This window comes from Pseudorasbora parva, chromosome 5, assembly GCF_024679245.1.
Source record: "Pseudorasbora parva isolate DD20220531a chromosome 5, ASM2467924v1, whole genome shotgun sequence".
Lineage (NCBI taxonomy): Eukaryota > Metazoa > Chordata > Actinopteri > Cypriniformes > Gobionidae > Pseudorasbora > Pseudorasbora parva.
The window spans coordinates 45,053,159-45,069,168 of record NC_090176.1 but is presented as its reverse complement, the minus strand read 5'-3'; the positions used below and the strand labels follow the sequence as shown (position 1 = coordinate 45,069,168).

Below are 16,010 nucleotides of genomic sequence, written 5' to 3'. Positions count from 1 at the left end.
CCAGACTGATAACTCCTCCAAATCTCTTCAATGATCGTCATCATGAAAATTTATCTTCAAAATAGTCTCTCATATTTCATATTTTGAGATTTAATGCATCAGCTTGTGAACTGAAGTCCTTCTCGGCGGTGCTCGGTGTATATTGATATGCCAGAGAGTTGCTGTGCAAGAGGAAGCTTGTGCTTTTTAAGGACGCAAAACATATATACACTGATCAGGAATAACATTATGACCACTTACAGCTGAAGAGAGTAACACTGATTATCTCTTCATCGCGGCACCTGTTAGTGGGTGGGATGTATTAGGCAGCAAGTGAACATTTTGTCCTCAAGGTTGATGTGTTAGAAGCAGGAAAGGATATTAAGCGTAAGGATTTATGAAGAGTTTGACATGGGCCAAATTTGTGATGGCTAGACGACTGGGTCAGAGCATCTCATGGGGCTGCAAATTTGCAGACCAGTCAGGTTGCCAATGATTATCACTGTCTACTGATGAAGTGCAGTGGGCATGTGAGCATCAAACTGGACCACGGAGCAATGGAAGAAGGTGGCCTGGTCTGGTGAATCACGTTTTCTTTTACATTTTGTGGATGGCCGGGTGCGTGTGCGTCGCTTACCTGGGGAACACATGGCACCAGGATGCACAATGGGAAGAAGGCAAGCCGGCGGAGGCAGTTTGAAGCTTTGGGCAATGTTCTGCTGGGAAACTTGGGTACTGCCATCCATGGGGATGTTATTTTGACATGTACAACCTAAGCATTGTTGCAGACCATACACTCTTTCATGGAAACTGTATTATCTGGTGGCTGTGGCTTCTTTCAGCAGGATAATGCTCTTGCCACAAAGCAAAAATAGTTCAGGAATGGTTTGAGGAGTACAATGAGTTTAAGATGTTGACTTGGCCTCTAAATTCTCCAGATCTCAATCCAGTGAAGCATCTGTGGGATGCACTTAACAAACAGGTCCGATCCATGGAGTCCATGCCTCGACAGGTCAGGGCAGTTTTGCCAGCAAAAGCGGAACCAACACGATATTAAGAATGGTCATAATGTTATGCTTCATCGGTGTATATGTTTATTGATTGATGTTAATTCCTTATGTATTGTTATCATTTGATATATTAGATGATAATCAGAATATTGAAGGTAATTATGCCTATTTTTGCATTTACTCTAGGTCAGTAAGTTAAGAAACTAATCATTCATTGATGCTGTTAATAATAATATTTGGCAAATGTCAAAGATTTATAATTATTTGATGTTTACATTAGCTAGTAGCATGTGAAACAATTGAGTTTAAGCCATATTTTTTAATTACAAAATATTGTAGATTTTTTTATGTCAACCATTTGTTGCTTATCGGTCATAAAATATAAAGAAATATTGGCTTATGAATTTTAATATCTGCATCCCTGTTGCTACTTCTGTTTTTTCGTTAAAGTTGGCATGAAACAGAAGTTGCAATGGTTTATAACCGAGTGAAACAGCTTCTCAATGAAGAAAAAAATGTAGGGCAGGATTTGATTTTGTCCACTGGGAATTGTTTGGATGATCGTGGTTTGCTGTTGGTGGATCTCCTGATTGACAGGCTGTCCTGTCCTTGCACCGTCAAAGAAGAGAAGAGAAATTTTGCTGCAAAGTTATTTTGATTAAAGAGTATGAGGGAACATTAAAAAGGACTGTTTACGGACAAATCATTTATTATAAATACAAAATGTCCAATTTGATTTCGTGGGACTTTAAACCCATGTCACAACCTTGAAGTTGATCTTTCACTTCGTGAAAATATTTTTCAACCTGTCCTGTATTATCAAACTGCCCGGTAGGGTCACCGTCACCCTTCAAGAGTTGAGTTTGAAGCAGACGTGCAAATGTGTAACATCAGCAAATATCATGGGCCACTGCAGCGGACGTGTCCGAGTTCTGGAACAGACACACTCGCATGCGGTTCTGCCATCTCAACAGTTTTTAGAAGGGGCAGGTTAGAGTCAACGGCCTTGAGTCCTCTTTGCTGCCAGTGAGAGAGATCATCCATTCCCTTTACAGCTGCCTGCTATGGCCTATATTTCATGTTAAAACTATTACAATTCATCGTGGTCAAATTGAAGCTGTATAGCTTGTGACAGTTGAGTGCAGTGTTTGTTTCATCATTCACATTGTTCATTGATCAATAGCTGCTGTGTTTTGAATCTCAATTTTAATGTGCAACAAAACAAAATCAAATCTAGCTTTGTGGTGATGCTCACTTGCAGTGAAAAAAAGTTTCGTAATTGAAAATGTTCTGTTTCAAAAAATGTATGATATGCCAGATGGCATAAGATGGACACATACACGAACAGGGCTCATGTTAAATTTACTCCTGTCTTTATTCTGTTCCTGTTTTTTCACCCTTGCTAATGCAGGGCATTAATGGCAGCATGCCCAGCTTTTTTTAACTTGGATGTCTGGGAATGTTCCTACCACTTACCAGAAGTGCCATCCTCATATCTACCTAGTTTGATAAGTTTAACCACAAGATTGGCTTTTCAGAACTGAGTGCTCTTGAGAGAAGTAGTGATGGAACCTTTGCTTCCTTAACATCTGCCTATTAGTGCCAGTGGCGTAGGTTTTTACATTGAACATTCATTTGAACCCGACGTCTTATAACCATAGGAGGTAACAAATGTTGTTTTTGTTGACATTTGACACCAAAATGTGCAGAATATGGGCTGCTGCTGCATGCAAGTAGCACCATATTTATTTCCAGTATCATTTGCTTTACACCTTTGTTGGATTATGTTGGTGAGTTAATTAGTGTGCTAATGATATTAATGTTGGTATTTATCAGAAGATCATTCAGTCGGATGTCTATTTCTGTTCTGTGATACAATGCAGCAACATTAATGGCACTATTAACTTTTATAAGCATCGTTAAAAGTTCAACATAACCTGCAGTTTTCAAACCCAGTCACTGCCAGTGCAGCATTTCCATATACGTTTTAATAATAATGATGGATGGATGGGTTGGTGGGGTGGGTATATATATATATTGAGTTATAATATATATTGTCATAAGTTCTTTTTAACGGCTGGAAAATGTGCCCCTCAACACCCAGGGCAGATTTGTGTGTATGATTTAAACACTTTAATGGGTATGTTTATGGATTTTTCTTATTGTCTGCAGATGGCAAAGGGTGCATGAGGTTGTGCTCTAAATGATTATTGAGTGCACTTTACAGTGGCCAGGCCTGCATTGCTCCAAATGAACTTTGCGTGCTCTCATTTCTGGGCCATACAATTTCTTGACACGGGTCACAAATGAAGCAAGGATCAAGGGCCAAAGCACAATTGGGGCAAAAGAGGGATTGAGAGGTCTTCGTTGAAGTATCTGTGCAGGTGAAAATGTCAGCAGTGGCTAACGGGAGAAACGTCCGTGCCTGGACGGCAGCTTCAAATTGGCATGACCCTCGCGGTGAACTTTCATTTTAGTAATTGCTAGCCTGTGCGATGCCTCAGCGGCGAGCCTGTTCTGACACGCTATGTCGCACTCCAAGAGCATGTGTTTGCAAACTGTTTAAATGAAAGCACTCTGAACCGAGGGTATTCATTTGCAGCATTTACACTTAGTCATACTTGATAAAAGTTTTGGGCAAGTTGCTGTGCCAAGCTGGAAGTTGTTCAAATGCTGCTTTGCGGCGCCATTGTTTTTCAATGAAAATCTGAATTCACAAACATAATGAGTTACCCGAGATAGCCTCTTTTAAGGATTAATTAGTTTCTTGGGTCTGGTCAAGCTAGTTTTAAACTTCTTGCTTATTTAACAGTTGTATTCCATAGAATCAGTCCTACATCCATCCATCCATCCTATTGAGAGCTTTTAAGGATAAAATATATTGGTAAAAAATTCTTACAATATATTTTGGGTAAAATTATCATTATTTAATCAGAATAATCTATTTTTCATCAACAATTTAGGAATTATAGTTAAACAGAAAAAAATATATAAATACATAAATAATGAAACATTTAAATAAATGCATGCATAAATTTATATATAAATAAAATTAATGAATTAAAAAGAAAGTTTTGGAGAAAAGCCCAGGCGTGAGTGTTCTCTATTTAGTTGTAATGTCTCACAGCTCTATCCTACACGTAGAATAAAATATCTGTCCTGTTCTTGGTTTATTTTAATGACTGTCCTCTTTCTGTTTCCTGTCAGCATCTGAGCCTAATCTGAAGCTACGATCCAGGCTGAAGCAGAAAGTTACGGAGCGCAGGAGTAGCCCGCTTCTTCGAAGGAAGGATGGGCCGGTCACCACTGCAAAGAAACGCTCTCTGGACATGGCAGGTGAGAGCATCCACCTTGAACATAGTCCATGTTTTATTCATAGTGAAAGCAGAGAAATGTCAAAAAATGATTGGCAGAATAGTAGGTAACTTGTGTCTCCTGCATACACACCACAGCTCAATGACCAGACTGCTAGGCCATGATTCCGAAATCCATGTATTTTTGACTGACACCAAATTAATCAGGTTTTTTTGACGCCCATTTGCTCTCAGAATCGGCATGTAGCAGTGCTCCTGGTTCTGGTCCAAGTTCACCCAACAACAGTTCAAACAACATTACCAATGAGAACGGCATCGCTGGATCAATCTCCAACAGTCCAGTGGAGGTACAGTGCACTGCTACTTCACCAGTCGTAAAATAGCTCTGACTTTTTGGGTTATAAAGCTACGAACGCTACTGGTTAAAACGTTAGTTCACCCAAAAATGAAAATTCTCTCAATAATTACTTACCCTAATGTTGTATGACACCCATAAGATCTCCGTTTATCTTCAGAACACAAATGAAGATATTTTTGTTAATCCAATATCTCTTTGCACACAAAAACTATTCTCGTCGCTTCATAAAATGATTGTAGAGCCACTGAAGTGAAATGGACTTTGTAACGACGTCTTCAGTGCCTTTATTAGTCTTGAGAGAGGAAATGACATTGGTGTCAATAAAGGCCTTTCTGAGCCATCGGATTTCAACAAAAATATCTTCATTTGTGTTCCGAAGATGAACGGAGGTCTTACGGGTGTCGAACGAAATTAGGGTAAGTAATTAATGACAGCATTTTCATTTTGGGGTGAACTAACCCTTTAAGATCGCCGAACCATGTAATCGTTTGCATTATGAGTAAAGTTTTTATCATGGTAATGATATATTTTAGAGTTTCCCAAACTGGGGTAAATAAAATAAAATATAATAATAATAATAATATATATGCATACATACACATGCATACAGTATGTATCCTTCAGATGAGACGTTAAACTGAGGTCCTGACTCTCTGTGGTCATTAAAAATCCCATGGCACTTCTCGTAAAGAGTAGGGGTGTAACCCCGGTGTCCTGGCCAAATTCCCTCCATTGGCCCTTACCAGGCATGGCCTCCTAATAATCCCATCCACTGAATTGGCTCTATCACCCTCTCTCCTCTTCACCTATCTCTGGTGTGTGGCGAGCGCACTGGCGCCGTTGTACTGTCACTGCCGTCACATCATCCAAGTGGAGCTGCACACTGGTGGAGGTTGAGGAGAGACCCCTGACATGAAGTAAAGTGCTATGGGTGTACAGTAGTACATTTGAAAGAGTTATATAAATGACTCATTCATTCATTCATTCATTCATTCATTCATTCATTCATTCATTCATAATGATAAGTACCTGGCATCAGTGCAAACATTGTGAAGTTATAATATTTGATAATTATAATTTATTAAATTGTAATAAATAAAATGAAGGATTCTGATTTTAATGTTTTTATAAATAGATTAATAATAAAAAAAACTATAAATTATCATAGCATTATTATAAAAATGTTTGCGCTGTGCTTTTGTCACTGTTTTATAGAAGGCCTTTTAAATTTTATTAATTAATTATTTATTTTTTTAGTAGGCAGATTCCTTCATTTGTGGCCAAAGCCTTTTAATAACTTAAGTATTGCATTTCTGCAACACATGACATCTCCCTTATGGCTTATTGGTGTATTCTTACATAGACCTCTAAATATCTTTAACTTTTTAACATTTTGAGATTTAGCTCAGTTTTATTGGTGGTCACACTTGTCATGTTGCTTTAGGAAGTGTATGGCAACTTTCCTGGCTGTTTCCATGCATGTTTTTCAAACGCTGACAGTCTCCTTCTGTAGACGCGTCCCGCAGGGGTCCGGAGAGCGACCAGACAGAACTGTTTGTTTTTATCGGTGAGGTTTATTTATCTGTGCATATGTTTGTGTGTGTGTGTGTGCGTGCGTGTGTGTGTGTGTCGTTCCAGCAATCTTTGGCACACAGACTCGCCGGCAGAGAGGGTCCTGTTAGCCAGCTGTCTCTGTACACATCGCCCTCCCTTCCCAACATCACCCTGGGCCTGCCAGCCACCGGCCCTTCCAGCGTGAGTCCATTTTTCTTTTTCTCCCTCAGCGGGATGGCCCCGCTTGCGTGCGCTCATAGAGGCTCCCCTGTCTGGACCGTCAGGTTGCCACATGTGGCTTTTCAGCACCAGTGGCATTTCAAAAAGAGCCTTTTGAGAGACAATGGCTGACCTCAGCTTATTGACGCAAGCAATATCCTCACACAAGAATTATTTACAAGGGAATGTCCTCTCTTCTTTGCCCTGGATTCTTTTTGGCTTATGCGCTCTTTCTCTCTCTAGATGGCATCTGGCCAGCAGGATGGTGACAGAATGGCTGTGTCAGGCTTACAGCCAGGAATACCCATAACCACTCCGTTCATGCCAGGACCCCACCTGCCTTCTTACCTGGCTGCTTCCACCTTAGAGCGGGAGGGCGGCTCGGCACACAACACTCTCCTCCAGCATATGGTGCTTCTGGAGCAGTCAGCGGCACAGAACTCCCTAGTCGCAGGTCAGTCTCAGTCATAATCACCAATATTGATGTTACCAAGACACCTTTTACCTGCAGTGGCGACTGTTGTCTCTGGTAAAAGAAAAAAAAATGGTATGCATTATTTTTCAGAACATCAGCTGTCAACTGAAATGAGAAGAGAATGTCTAAAACATATCACCATAGCATATAGGGCCATCTATCTATCTATCTATCTATCTATCTATCTATCTATCTATCTATCTATCTATCTATCTATCTATCTATCTATCTATCTATCTATCTGTCTGTCTGTCTGTCTGTCTGTCTGTCTGTCTGTCAAAAATACAATATAAGAATGCACTAATGTTTAATGTTTTATTTTACTTGTCATTATTCACATTTTCTTTTATTAAATTATATTAAAAATACAATATAAAAATGCACTGCTAGCCCTTTTCACATTTCAAGGTATCTGTAAAGTAAAATTTTATATTTTAAACATTTTAATTGCAGTGTGTTTATTTATTTGTATTACATATAGAATATAGTATTGTGCTATTATGTTTTAAAGTTTTATTTCATTTGTCATTATTCGCCTTTTCTTAGATATCTGTAAACTAGGCATACAATGTGTAATTCCGAATGATTTATTTATTTTAAAAACAAGATATAAAAATTTGCTATGTTTCAAGTGTGTATTTTATTTTACTAGCTATTATTTACGTTTTCTTAAAAATATCCATAAGCCAGCCATCTAAATGTTTATATTTAGAACGTTTTAATTTAGATTTATTTGTTTGTTTGTAGTTTTAATTTTTTAAGAATGACTTCAGTGCCGTTCTTTGTTCTTTTCTCAGAGAAAAGCTTAACTCCAAGTCTTCCAGAGTCGCGGTCAGAGCTGATTCGAAAGGCCGCCGTTCGCCAGTTTCTGTGTTTACTAGAAGCACGCAAACGCAACTCCGCCGTCGTCATTATGGCCCCGCCCACCGACTCTATACACGATGTGATTGGCCCGGCAAGAGTTAGGCGAATACAGTTCAGAAGGGTATTGAGAGTTGCTAGACGACACTTGCGGGCAGATTAAATTTGCTAGATTTCTAGGCTAGATGACTGCTGTTTCAGTAAAGAAACTTTCACATTTTTCTTAGAAAGGAATGTTGAAGTTTGATCCTGCTTGAAATTTGTCAGCAGGTCCAATGAAGGCAAAGTGGCACAACTGCTCCCATTTTATGAAAAATGTTTTATTTAATAATTAATATTGGCACATGTTGTATTGCTTAAATGTATTATTTGCATGGTTTGTTGATTCTCGTAATACACAAATATTTCTCACATTTGTGACATAGTTTTCCATTATTTGCACATTATATCTCAAAATTGCAGCAAAGGGGGGCCTCCAAACAGGCAGGTGCCCCGGGGCCTCACAGGATCATAATGCGTCACGCTCCGTTCTCCCTGCGGATGTCATGCATTTATTGGTTGTAATTAGTCCAGCATAGGTTATGCGGCGTCCTTTATAAATTGGATTCAATTTCCTCCGATACGCACTAAAGAAGGCTCATTTTAATCAAATTAGTCATAGGCGGTGTTAATTAGCCTCCTGATGTGCCAGGAACAGCTTCACGAGAGAATTGGAGAGGAGGCTGGCAATAAGAAGAGGTCAATACTTATCCTTAGGATGAGAGAGGGAGACGCCTCACTGGCGCAGTCAATTCTGACTAATGATTTGTGCCATCATAGACCATCACGTTAAAGAGCTAACCTTTTCTCCGCCCACTGTTGTCAGTTAGACAAGCGAATGCAGCGCTCAGAATGTGTACAAGCAGGACGTTTCAAGACCCTGTGAGGGACGAAGAGTGTGTCTGAAGCAGAGTGGTGCTTTATTTCCAAAAAAAAATAATCATAAAAAGCGTTTTCTGACTGAGTTTTTTTCCCGGTGATCTAAGAGCTGTCAATCTCAACAAAAATAAATATAAAAAATTTAAAACGTTTAAAAAAATTAAATAATTGCGATTAATCGCACCTAACATTTACAAGACTAGCCTGACGTGGTCATACTCAATTCTAGTCAGAATATGAGTCTGATTCTGCTCCATTGGGCTGTGATTATGGGACGTGTTTCAACCGAACCAGGAAAGACCTCAATTGGATAGACCTACAACCAATCAGAGCAACGAAGCGACTCATTACATTAGTTGTCAAATGTCAACAGAACTCAACTGCACTGTGTTGCCAAATCTGCGGTTTTCCCGCGGGTTGTGTTCCATGTCCGTGGGTTGAAGCGACCACAATTATGTGATATATAGACCCAGGAATGCGAATTTTAGCAGGCAGCCTTGCCAAAATTACACACAATTTACCCCCCAAACGCCATTTTCTTCTGGAGAACTCCCCCAAGAAGCTATTGTTTAGGGCTAGTAGTTGACGGGTTTTGTTGTGAAAACTTGGCAACCCTGTCTGCACGCACGCTGGAATAAACAATCTTTGCCTGTGTTGTAAAAAAAAGAATTTAAAGATACACAGAGTAGAGGTCTTCACGGGTCCAATAATTCATACCCGAACAAAAAAAAGGCACGCAATCACATTATTTTTACACACACACACACACAATTTCACTATACATACACACACACACACACGTTTTTTTATATTTTACGATATAGAAATTATATACATTTTATTTATGATATAAAATTACTGTATTTTATTATTTATGTTTTAAATCATTACACTTTAAAAAGTCAGCTCAAGGTGCACTAGATGCTTCACAAGTGCTTAAATCTTCAGGAATCCTCACCCCCTGAGAACAAAAGCAGACAAAGGTGTTAATTAGTTCAGGGCTAAGTGCTAAGTAGAATCTGCTGTGTAACCCAAAGCCCATGTGTTGTGTCCCCAGGCCTGGGTGGCGTACCCCTGCAGTCCCATCCCATCCATAAGCTCCGGCAGCATCGGCCCCTCGGACGCACGCAGTCGGCCCCCCTGCCCCAAAACGCCCAGGCGCTGCAGCAGCTGGTGGTTCAACAACAACACCAGCAGTTCCTGGAAAAACACAAGCAACAGTTCCAGCAGCAGCAGCTTCACATCAGCAAGGTACAGCACACTGTCTGTCTTTAGCTCCCTTAATCACCATGGCAACCCACAGGATGTGCATTCCTTATATGGTCAGACCGGAAGCATTAGACTGCCGGTGTGTTTGTGTGTATGTGGGACTGCAGCGGACCCAGACTGAATCTATGCATGGACTGGCCATTTTCTGTGCTGAATTTTGGGGGAAATGTGGAATTCTGTAGAATGATTTAAATTTAAATAAGATTTATATTTATGGAGTTTAGAAAAAGAAATAAAGTTTAAATAAAGAAATAAAGATTTTTTTTCTTTACGTTTTACACCCCAAAAAAGAAGTAAATAAAATAAATAGTTATAATAATAATAATTATTATTATTATTATTCACAAAATATATGCACGACCACTACCAAAAGTTTTGGGGCCGTAAGATATATATATATATATTTATTTATATATAATTAATATATTATTCATATGATGTCAAAGCAGATGTTTCAGCATTATTACTCCAGTCTTCAGTGTCCTATGATCCTTCAGAAATCATTTAAATATGCTGCTCAAAAACATCTATTAATAATAATAATAAAAATAATAATAATAATGTCATTTATTGAGTCAATTATTATGCAACTGGATATTTTTTGTGGAATCTGTTATATATTATTTTCAGGATTCTTTGTTAAATTGAAATTGTGAAAGAACAGCAGTTATTAGAAATAGATTCTTTTGTAACATTATGTAACTCACTTTTTATCAATTGAATGCATCCTTGCTGAATAAAAGCATTGGTAAATCTGACCCAAACTTTTAAACTGAAGTGTAGTTTACGAAACAATTGTTCCTCCATTTTCTGAATCTATCATAATAAATTCATAATCTGAATTATTTATTTATTTTTTGCTGGAAAATTATGAAAATGTTCTACCTACATAACGTACTTAAGTTACTTATATAATTAATTTTGCAAAAACATTTAAAATATGTATTATTTTTGTACTTAAAATCAATAACTATAAATCAATATTTTAAATTATTAATATTAAATACTTAATGGGATGAGCAGTTCATTCATACATAAACTAAATGTCTGCATATATATATATATATATATATATATATATATATATATATATATATATATATATATATATATATATATATATATATATATATATATATATATATAGGGAGTGCAGAATTATTAGGCAAGTTGTATTTTTGAGGATTAATTTTATTATTGAACAACAACCATGTTCTCAATGAACACAAAACTTATTAATATCAAAGCTGAATATTTTTGGAAGTTTTAGTTTTTAGTTTTAGCTATTTTAGGGGGATATCTGTGTGTGCAGGTGACTATTACTGTGCATAATTATTAGGCAGCTTAACAAAAAACTAATTTATACCCTTTTCAATTATTTATTTTTACCAGTGAAACCAATATAACATCTCAACATTCACAAATATACATTTCTGACATTCAAAAACCAAACAAAAACAAATCAGTGACCAATATAGCCACCTTTCTTTGCAAGGACACTCAAAAGCCTGCCATCCATGGATTCTGTCAGTGTTTTGATCTGTTCACCATCAACATTGCGTGCAGCAGCAACCACAGCCTCCCAGACACTGTTCAGAGAGGTGTACTGTTTTTCCTCCTTGTAAATCGCACATTTAATGATGGACCACAGGTTCTCAATGGGGTTCAGATCAGGTGAACAAGGAGGCCATATCATTAGATTTTCTTCTTTTATAACCTTTCTTGCCAGCCACGCTGTGGAGTACTTGGACGCGTGTGATGGAGCATTGTCCTGCATGAAAATCATGTTTTTCTTGAAGGATGCAGACTTCTTCCTGTACCACTGCTTGAAGAAGGTGTCTTCCAGAAACTGGCAGTAGGACTAAGAGTTGAGCTTGACTCCATCCTCAACCCGAAAAGGCCCCACAAGCTCATCTTTGATGATACCAGCCCAAACCAGTACTCCACCTCCACCTTGCTGGCGTCTGAGTCGGACTGGAGCTCTCTGCCCTTTACCAATCCAGCCACGGGCCCATCCATCTGGCCCATCAAGACTCACTCTCATTTCATCAGTCCATAAAACCTTAGAAAAATCAGTCTTGAGATATTTCTTGGCCCAGTCTTGACGTTTCAGCTTGTGTGTCTTGTTCAGTGGTGGTCGACTTTCTGCCTCTCTTACCTTGGCCATGTCTCTGAGTATTGCACACCTTGTGCTTTTGGGCACTCCAGTGATGTTGCAGCTCTGAAATATGGCCAAACTGGTGGCAAGTGGCATCTTGGCAGCTGCACGCTTGAGTTTTCTCAGTTCACGGGCAGTTATTTTGCGCCTTGGTTTTTCCACACGCTTCTTGCGACCCTGTTGACTATTTTGAATGAAACGCTTGATTGTTCGATGATCACGCTTCAGAAGCTTGGCTATTTTAAGACTGCTGCATCCCTCTGCAATATATCTCACTATTTTTGACTTTTCTGAGCCTGTCAAGTCCTTCTTTTGACCCATTTTGCCAAAGGAAAGGAAGTTGCCTAATAATTATGCACACCTGATATAGGGTGTTGATGTCATTAGACCACACCCCTTCTCATTACAGAGATGCACATCACCTAATATGCTTAATTGGTAGTAGGCTTTCCAGCCTATACAGCTTGGAGTAAGACAACATGCATAACGAGGATGATGTGGTCAAAATACTCATTTGCCTAATAATTCTGCACTCCCTGTGTATATATATAATTTTTTTGGATTTGGAACAAATTTGAAATGTAATGAATGAACTTTGTAATTTATGGCAGAGCTTGTTGGTTTGCTTAATGATTTTTATTGAAGGATTTTAAATCCCTATTTGAAAAGAATGAATGGGGAAAAACACTTGCTGTGCTCTATATCCGCCCCATTTTATTCCTCCTCATGTTTCCTCACGGAGTTTGTGGTGAAGTCTGTAGAGATTACTAGTGTTGGCTCTTTATCCTACAGGGCTTTTGGTTTGTTTCTAATGCCTGTGCTCTTCCACCACTGCAAATGTGCGTTATAGATTACTTATGGGGTTAATCCATGCCTGCACACAAATGTCCGAATGAGATCACTGGGTGTGGATCACCTCAGCGCTACACTCTGGGCTTCTGGGAATACTGCCTCTTTGCTCAGCAGATGTCAGAGGAATTTAATGCTTCCCAAGCATTTATACTGTTTAGATCTGACTCCATTCCTGTTTTAGAAGTTTGCAGTGGAGATGTGAAAAGGCATATGTTGTGAATCTGTCCATGTGGTTTTCTGCAAGTAGGTCCAGTGGTCCATGTAAGTAGGTCCATGGTCAGAGTAAAAAAAAAAAAAATTTAAAAAAAAACAAGTTGGACGTATGACAGAGTATTTCTGTGCCAGATACTCTCCTTCAGAATTTGAATATGTTTCGGAATGGTTTTGAGTATGGCCCTGTATGACATCATTAAGGGCGGAAGTCTTTGTATGGGCACTTCTCCCGGAGGGAGAGCAAGAGCACGTCCATCAACGAGCTTCGGGGGCTGGTAATCCCTACGTTATGGGGACAGAGATAAATCCCCACAAAGATGGCAATATCCGAAATCTTTGTCCTTGTGGGGACATTTTTTGGTCCCCATGAAGAAAATATCTTATAAATCACACAGGTTTTTTTTTTGTTGAGGAAATAAAAATGCAGAATGTTTCCTGTGATGGGTAGGTTTAGGGTTAGGGGCAGTGTAAGGGGATAGAAAATACGGTTTGTACGGTATAAAAACCATTGCGCCTATGGAAAGTTCCCATAAAACATGGAAACTGTGTGTGTGTGTGTGTGTGTGTGTGTGTGTGTGTGTGTGTGTGTGTGTGTGTGTGTGTGTGTGTCTGTCTGTCTGTCTGTCTGTCTGTCTGTCTGTCTGTCTGTCTGTCTGTGTGTGTGTGTGTGTGTGTGTGTGTGTGTGTGTGTGTGTGTGTGTGTGTGTGTGTGTGTGTGTGTGTGTGTGTGTGAGACTTGTGACTCTTTAGCTCCACTCACTGCACGCCTCCACGAGCCCTGCTGTTTTCGTAAAGAATCGGTAAAGCATCTCTCTTTTATAAATCTTATAAAACTAAAGATTCTTTGGGGATATGGAGGATGCACTACTACTCTATAGGCACTCAAGATTGACATGAGATTGGCAGAAGCTGTGTGGTATGTACACTTTTATGGTTCATACATTTCCAGTTCTGCAGCCATATAAAAGTGTAAGAAATAAAAAAAATAAAAAAAATTGTATTTCACTGTAGAAAATGATGCACAATTCTAGATAAATTGAGAATCACAAATGTGTTTCAAATAGAGATCACGATTCTTCAACAATTCTGAACAGACAACTAAACAAACTAACTAAATTGGTTTGAATGATTCAGTGACTCACTCATAAAGACTTCACTTGTTTTATTACTGGATGAATCAGTATTTTTGATCGAATCTCTTGAACGAATGATTCAGTGACAAATACATTTTTTACAGTCACTTGTTGCCACTTAGTGGCGTAACTATATAATTGATATAAGATTTATATTTGAAGATTCTGTTTACTTTCAAAAGGTGATTTGCTCTATTTTGATCATTGGACATTAGTGTTTATATCTGCACTATAAACCTTTATCCCAGTCCTTCTGTGATAATCTGAATTATTGTAGCACAGAAATAATGATACTGTTTGTTTGAAAAGATTGTTTGTGAAGGTGCTTCATAGATGACATTTGCTCTGTCTGGCTCAGAGACAGCCTGAACAGATTTGAACATCCATTGTGTTCAAACGTGTCAGTTATTATTATACAGGCAAATTGTTGTAAAGAATGAGATTGCGTGGATGTTTGAATCAAGATTACAATCTTTTAAGGATTAATCGTGCAGATATACAGTGATTAATGGTTTAATTTCTGTTTTCCTCATTCAAGTTAGCATTTGGTTCCAGAAAACTCAAAATATAGTACTCAAGAAGACTACCTTTATGGTGCTTTTTGTCCTTTTTTCAGCTTGACAGTCTTTGCTTGCCATTGTTTACCAGTGGAACGACAAATAATGATCAAACTTAATATTCATGATCCAAGCCATAGTTGCCAAAGTGTGTGTGCTGAGAAGCTAACTGACTGAAAGTCCAGCTTTGTGAACAACCATAAATGTTCTTGGCTAAATTATAGAACTTTTATGACTTAAAGACCAGGGAGATGGTTTTGGGAATTTTGAAGGCTTTCAAATGGTATCTAGCATGAATGTATCTGTGGCAACTGATGGTTTCAAATTATGTCGTGCTTGTGAGGAAATGTATGATGTGTGTGCCCAAGTTTTGGATCATTCCTGTCATTTGGGCTTTGGCTGATTCCTTTTACAAAGAAATGACATGAACATGTTCACTAAGCTGTAGGGAGAGATGTAGTTGTGGTGAGAAAGGGGGAGGAAAGCAAAGAGGAGTGTATAAAAAAAAAGCTTGTTTGGAATGAAGCAGACGGATGAGGCAATTGCAGAGTGCTCTGACGTCAATTATGTTCCCTCGGCACAGTGCCAGGGGCCTGTGTTTTTAACCGACTCGTGTGCGTGCGTGCGTGTGTGTGTGTGTGCAGGGGTGAGGGTGGAGCTAGAGCTGTCATTGCCACGGTGACAGGGTTAGACACAGCTGTCACAGCATGAACTTGAGCCAAGAGGACAGTTTCTTTTGTTCCAAGAATGTAATTTAATGCAACTGTAGCTTTAACTACTAACTGTGTGTGTGTGTGTGTGTGTGTGTGTGTGTGTGTGTGTGTGTGTGTGTGTGTGTGTGTGTGTGTGTGTGTGTGTGTGTGTGTTTGTGTGTGTGTGTGTTTGTGTGTGTGTGTGTGTGTTGCAGATGTGTTCTGAAGGCATTGTGTTATGAATTCTATTCTGTAATTCATATTTCATAGAATTTTGTTACACTACAATTTTATAAGTTTGGGCTCTGTAATATTTTTTAAATGTTTTAAAAGAGTCACTTGTGCTCACCAAGGCTTTATTTATTTGACCAAAAATACAGTCAAAACAGTGATGTTGTGAGATATTATTACAATTTAAAATAATAATAAAATAATTAGTGCTGGAAAA

At 38.6% G+C, this 16,010-nt stretch overlaps 1 protein-coding gene across 5 annotated transcripts in view; it reads left to right on the top strand.

The window, feature by feature from the left end:
- Nucleotides 1-16,010, top strand: part of hdac4 (histone deacetylase 4) — a 264,950-nt gene that overhangs the window by 179,198 nt on the left and 69,742 nt on the right. For all 5 annotated transcript variants that reach the window (XM_067444476.1, XM_067444477.1, XM_067444475.1 and 2 more), the window contains 5 exons: nucleotides 4,197-4,325; nucleotides 4,538-4,650; nucleotides 6,300-6,416; nucleotides 6,678-6,888; nucleotides 9,746-9,939. In XM_067444476.1, the coding sequence (XP_067300577.1) occupies nucleotides 4,197-4,325; nucleotides 4,538-4,650; nucleotides 6,300-6,416; nucleotides 6,678-6,888; nucleotides 9,746-9,939 (764 nt within the window). The remainder of the gene's footprint in view (nucleotides 1-4,196; nucleotides 4,326-4,537; nucleotides 4,651-6,299; nucleotides 6,417-6,677; nucleotides 6,889-9,745; nucleotides 9,940-16,010) is intronic.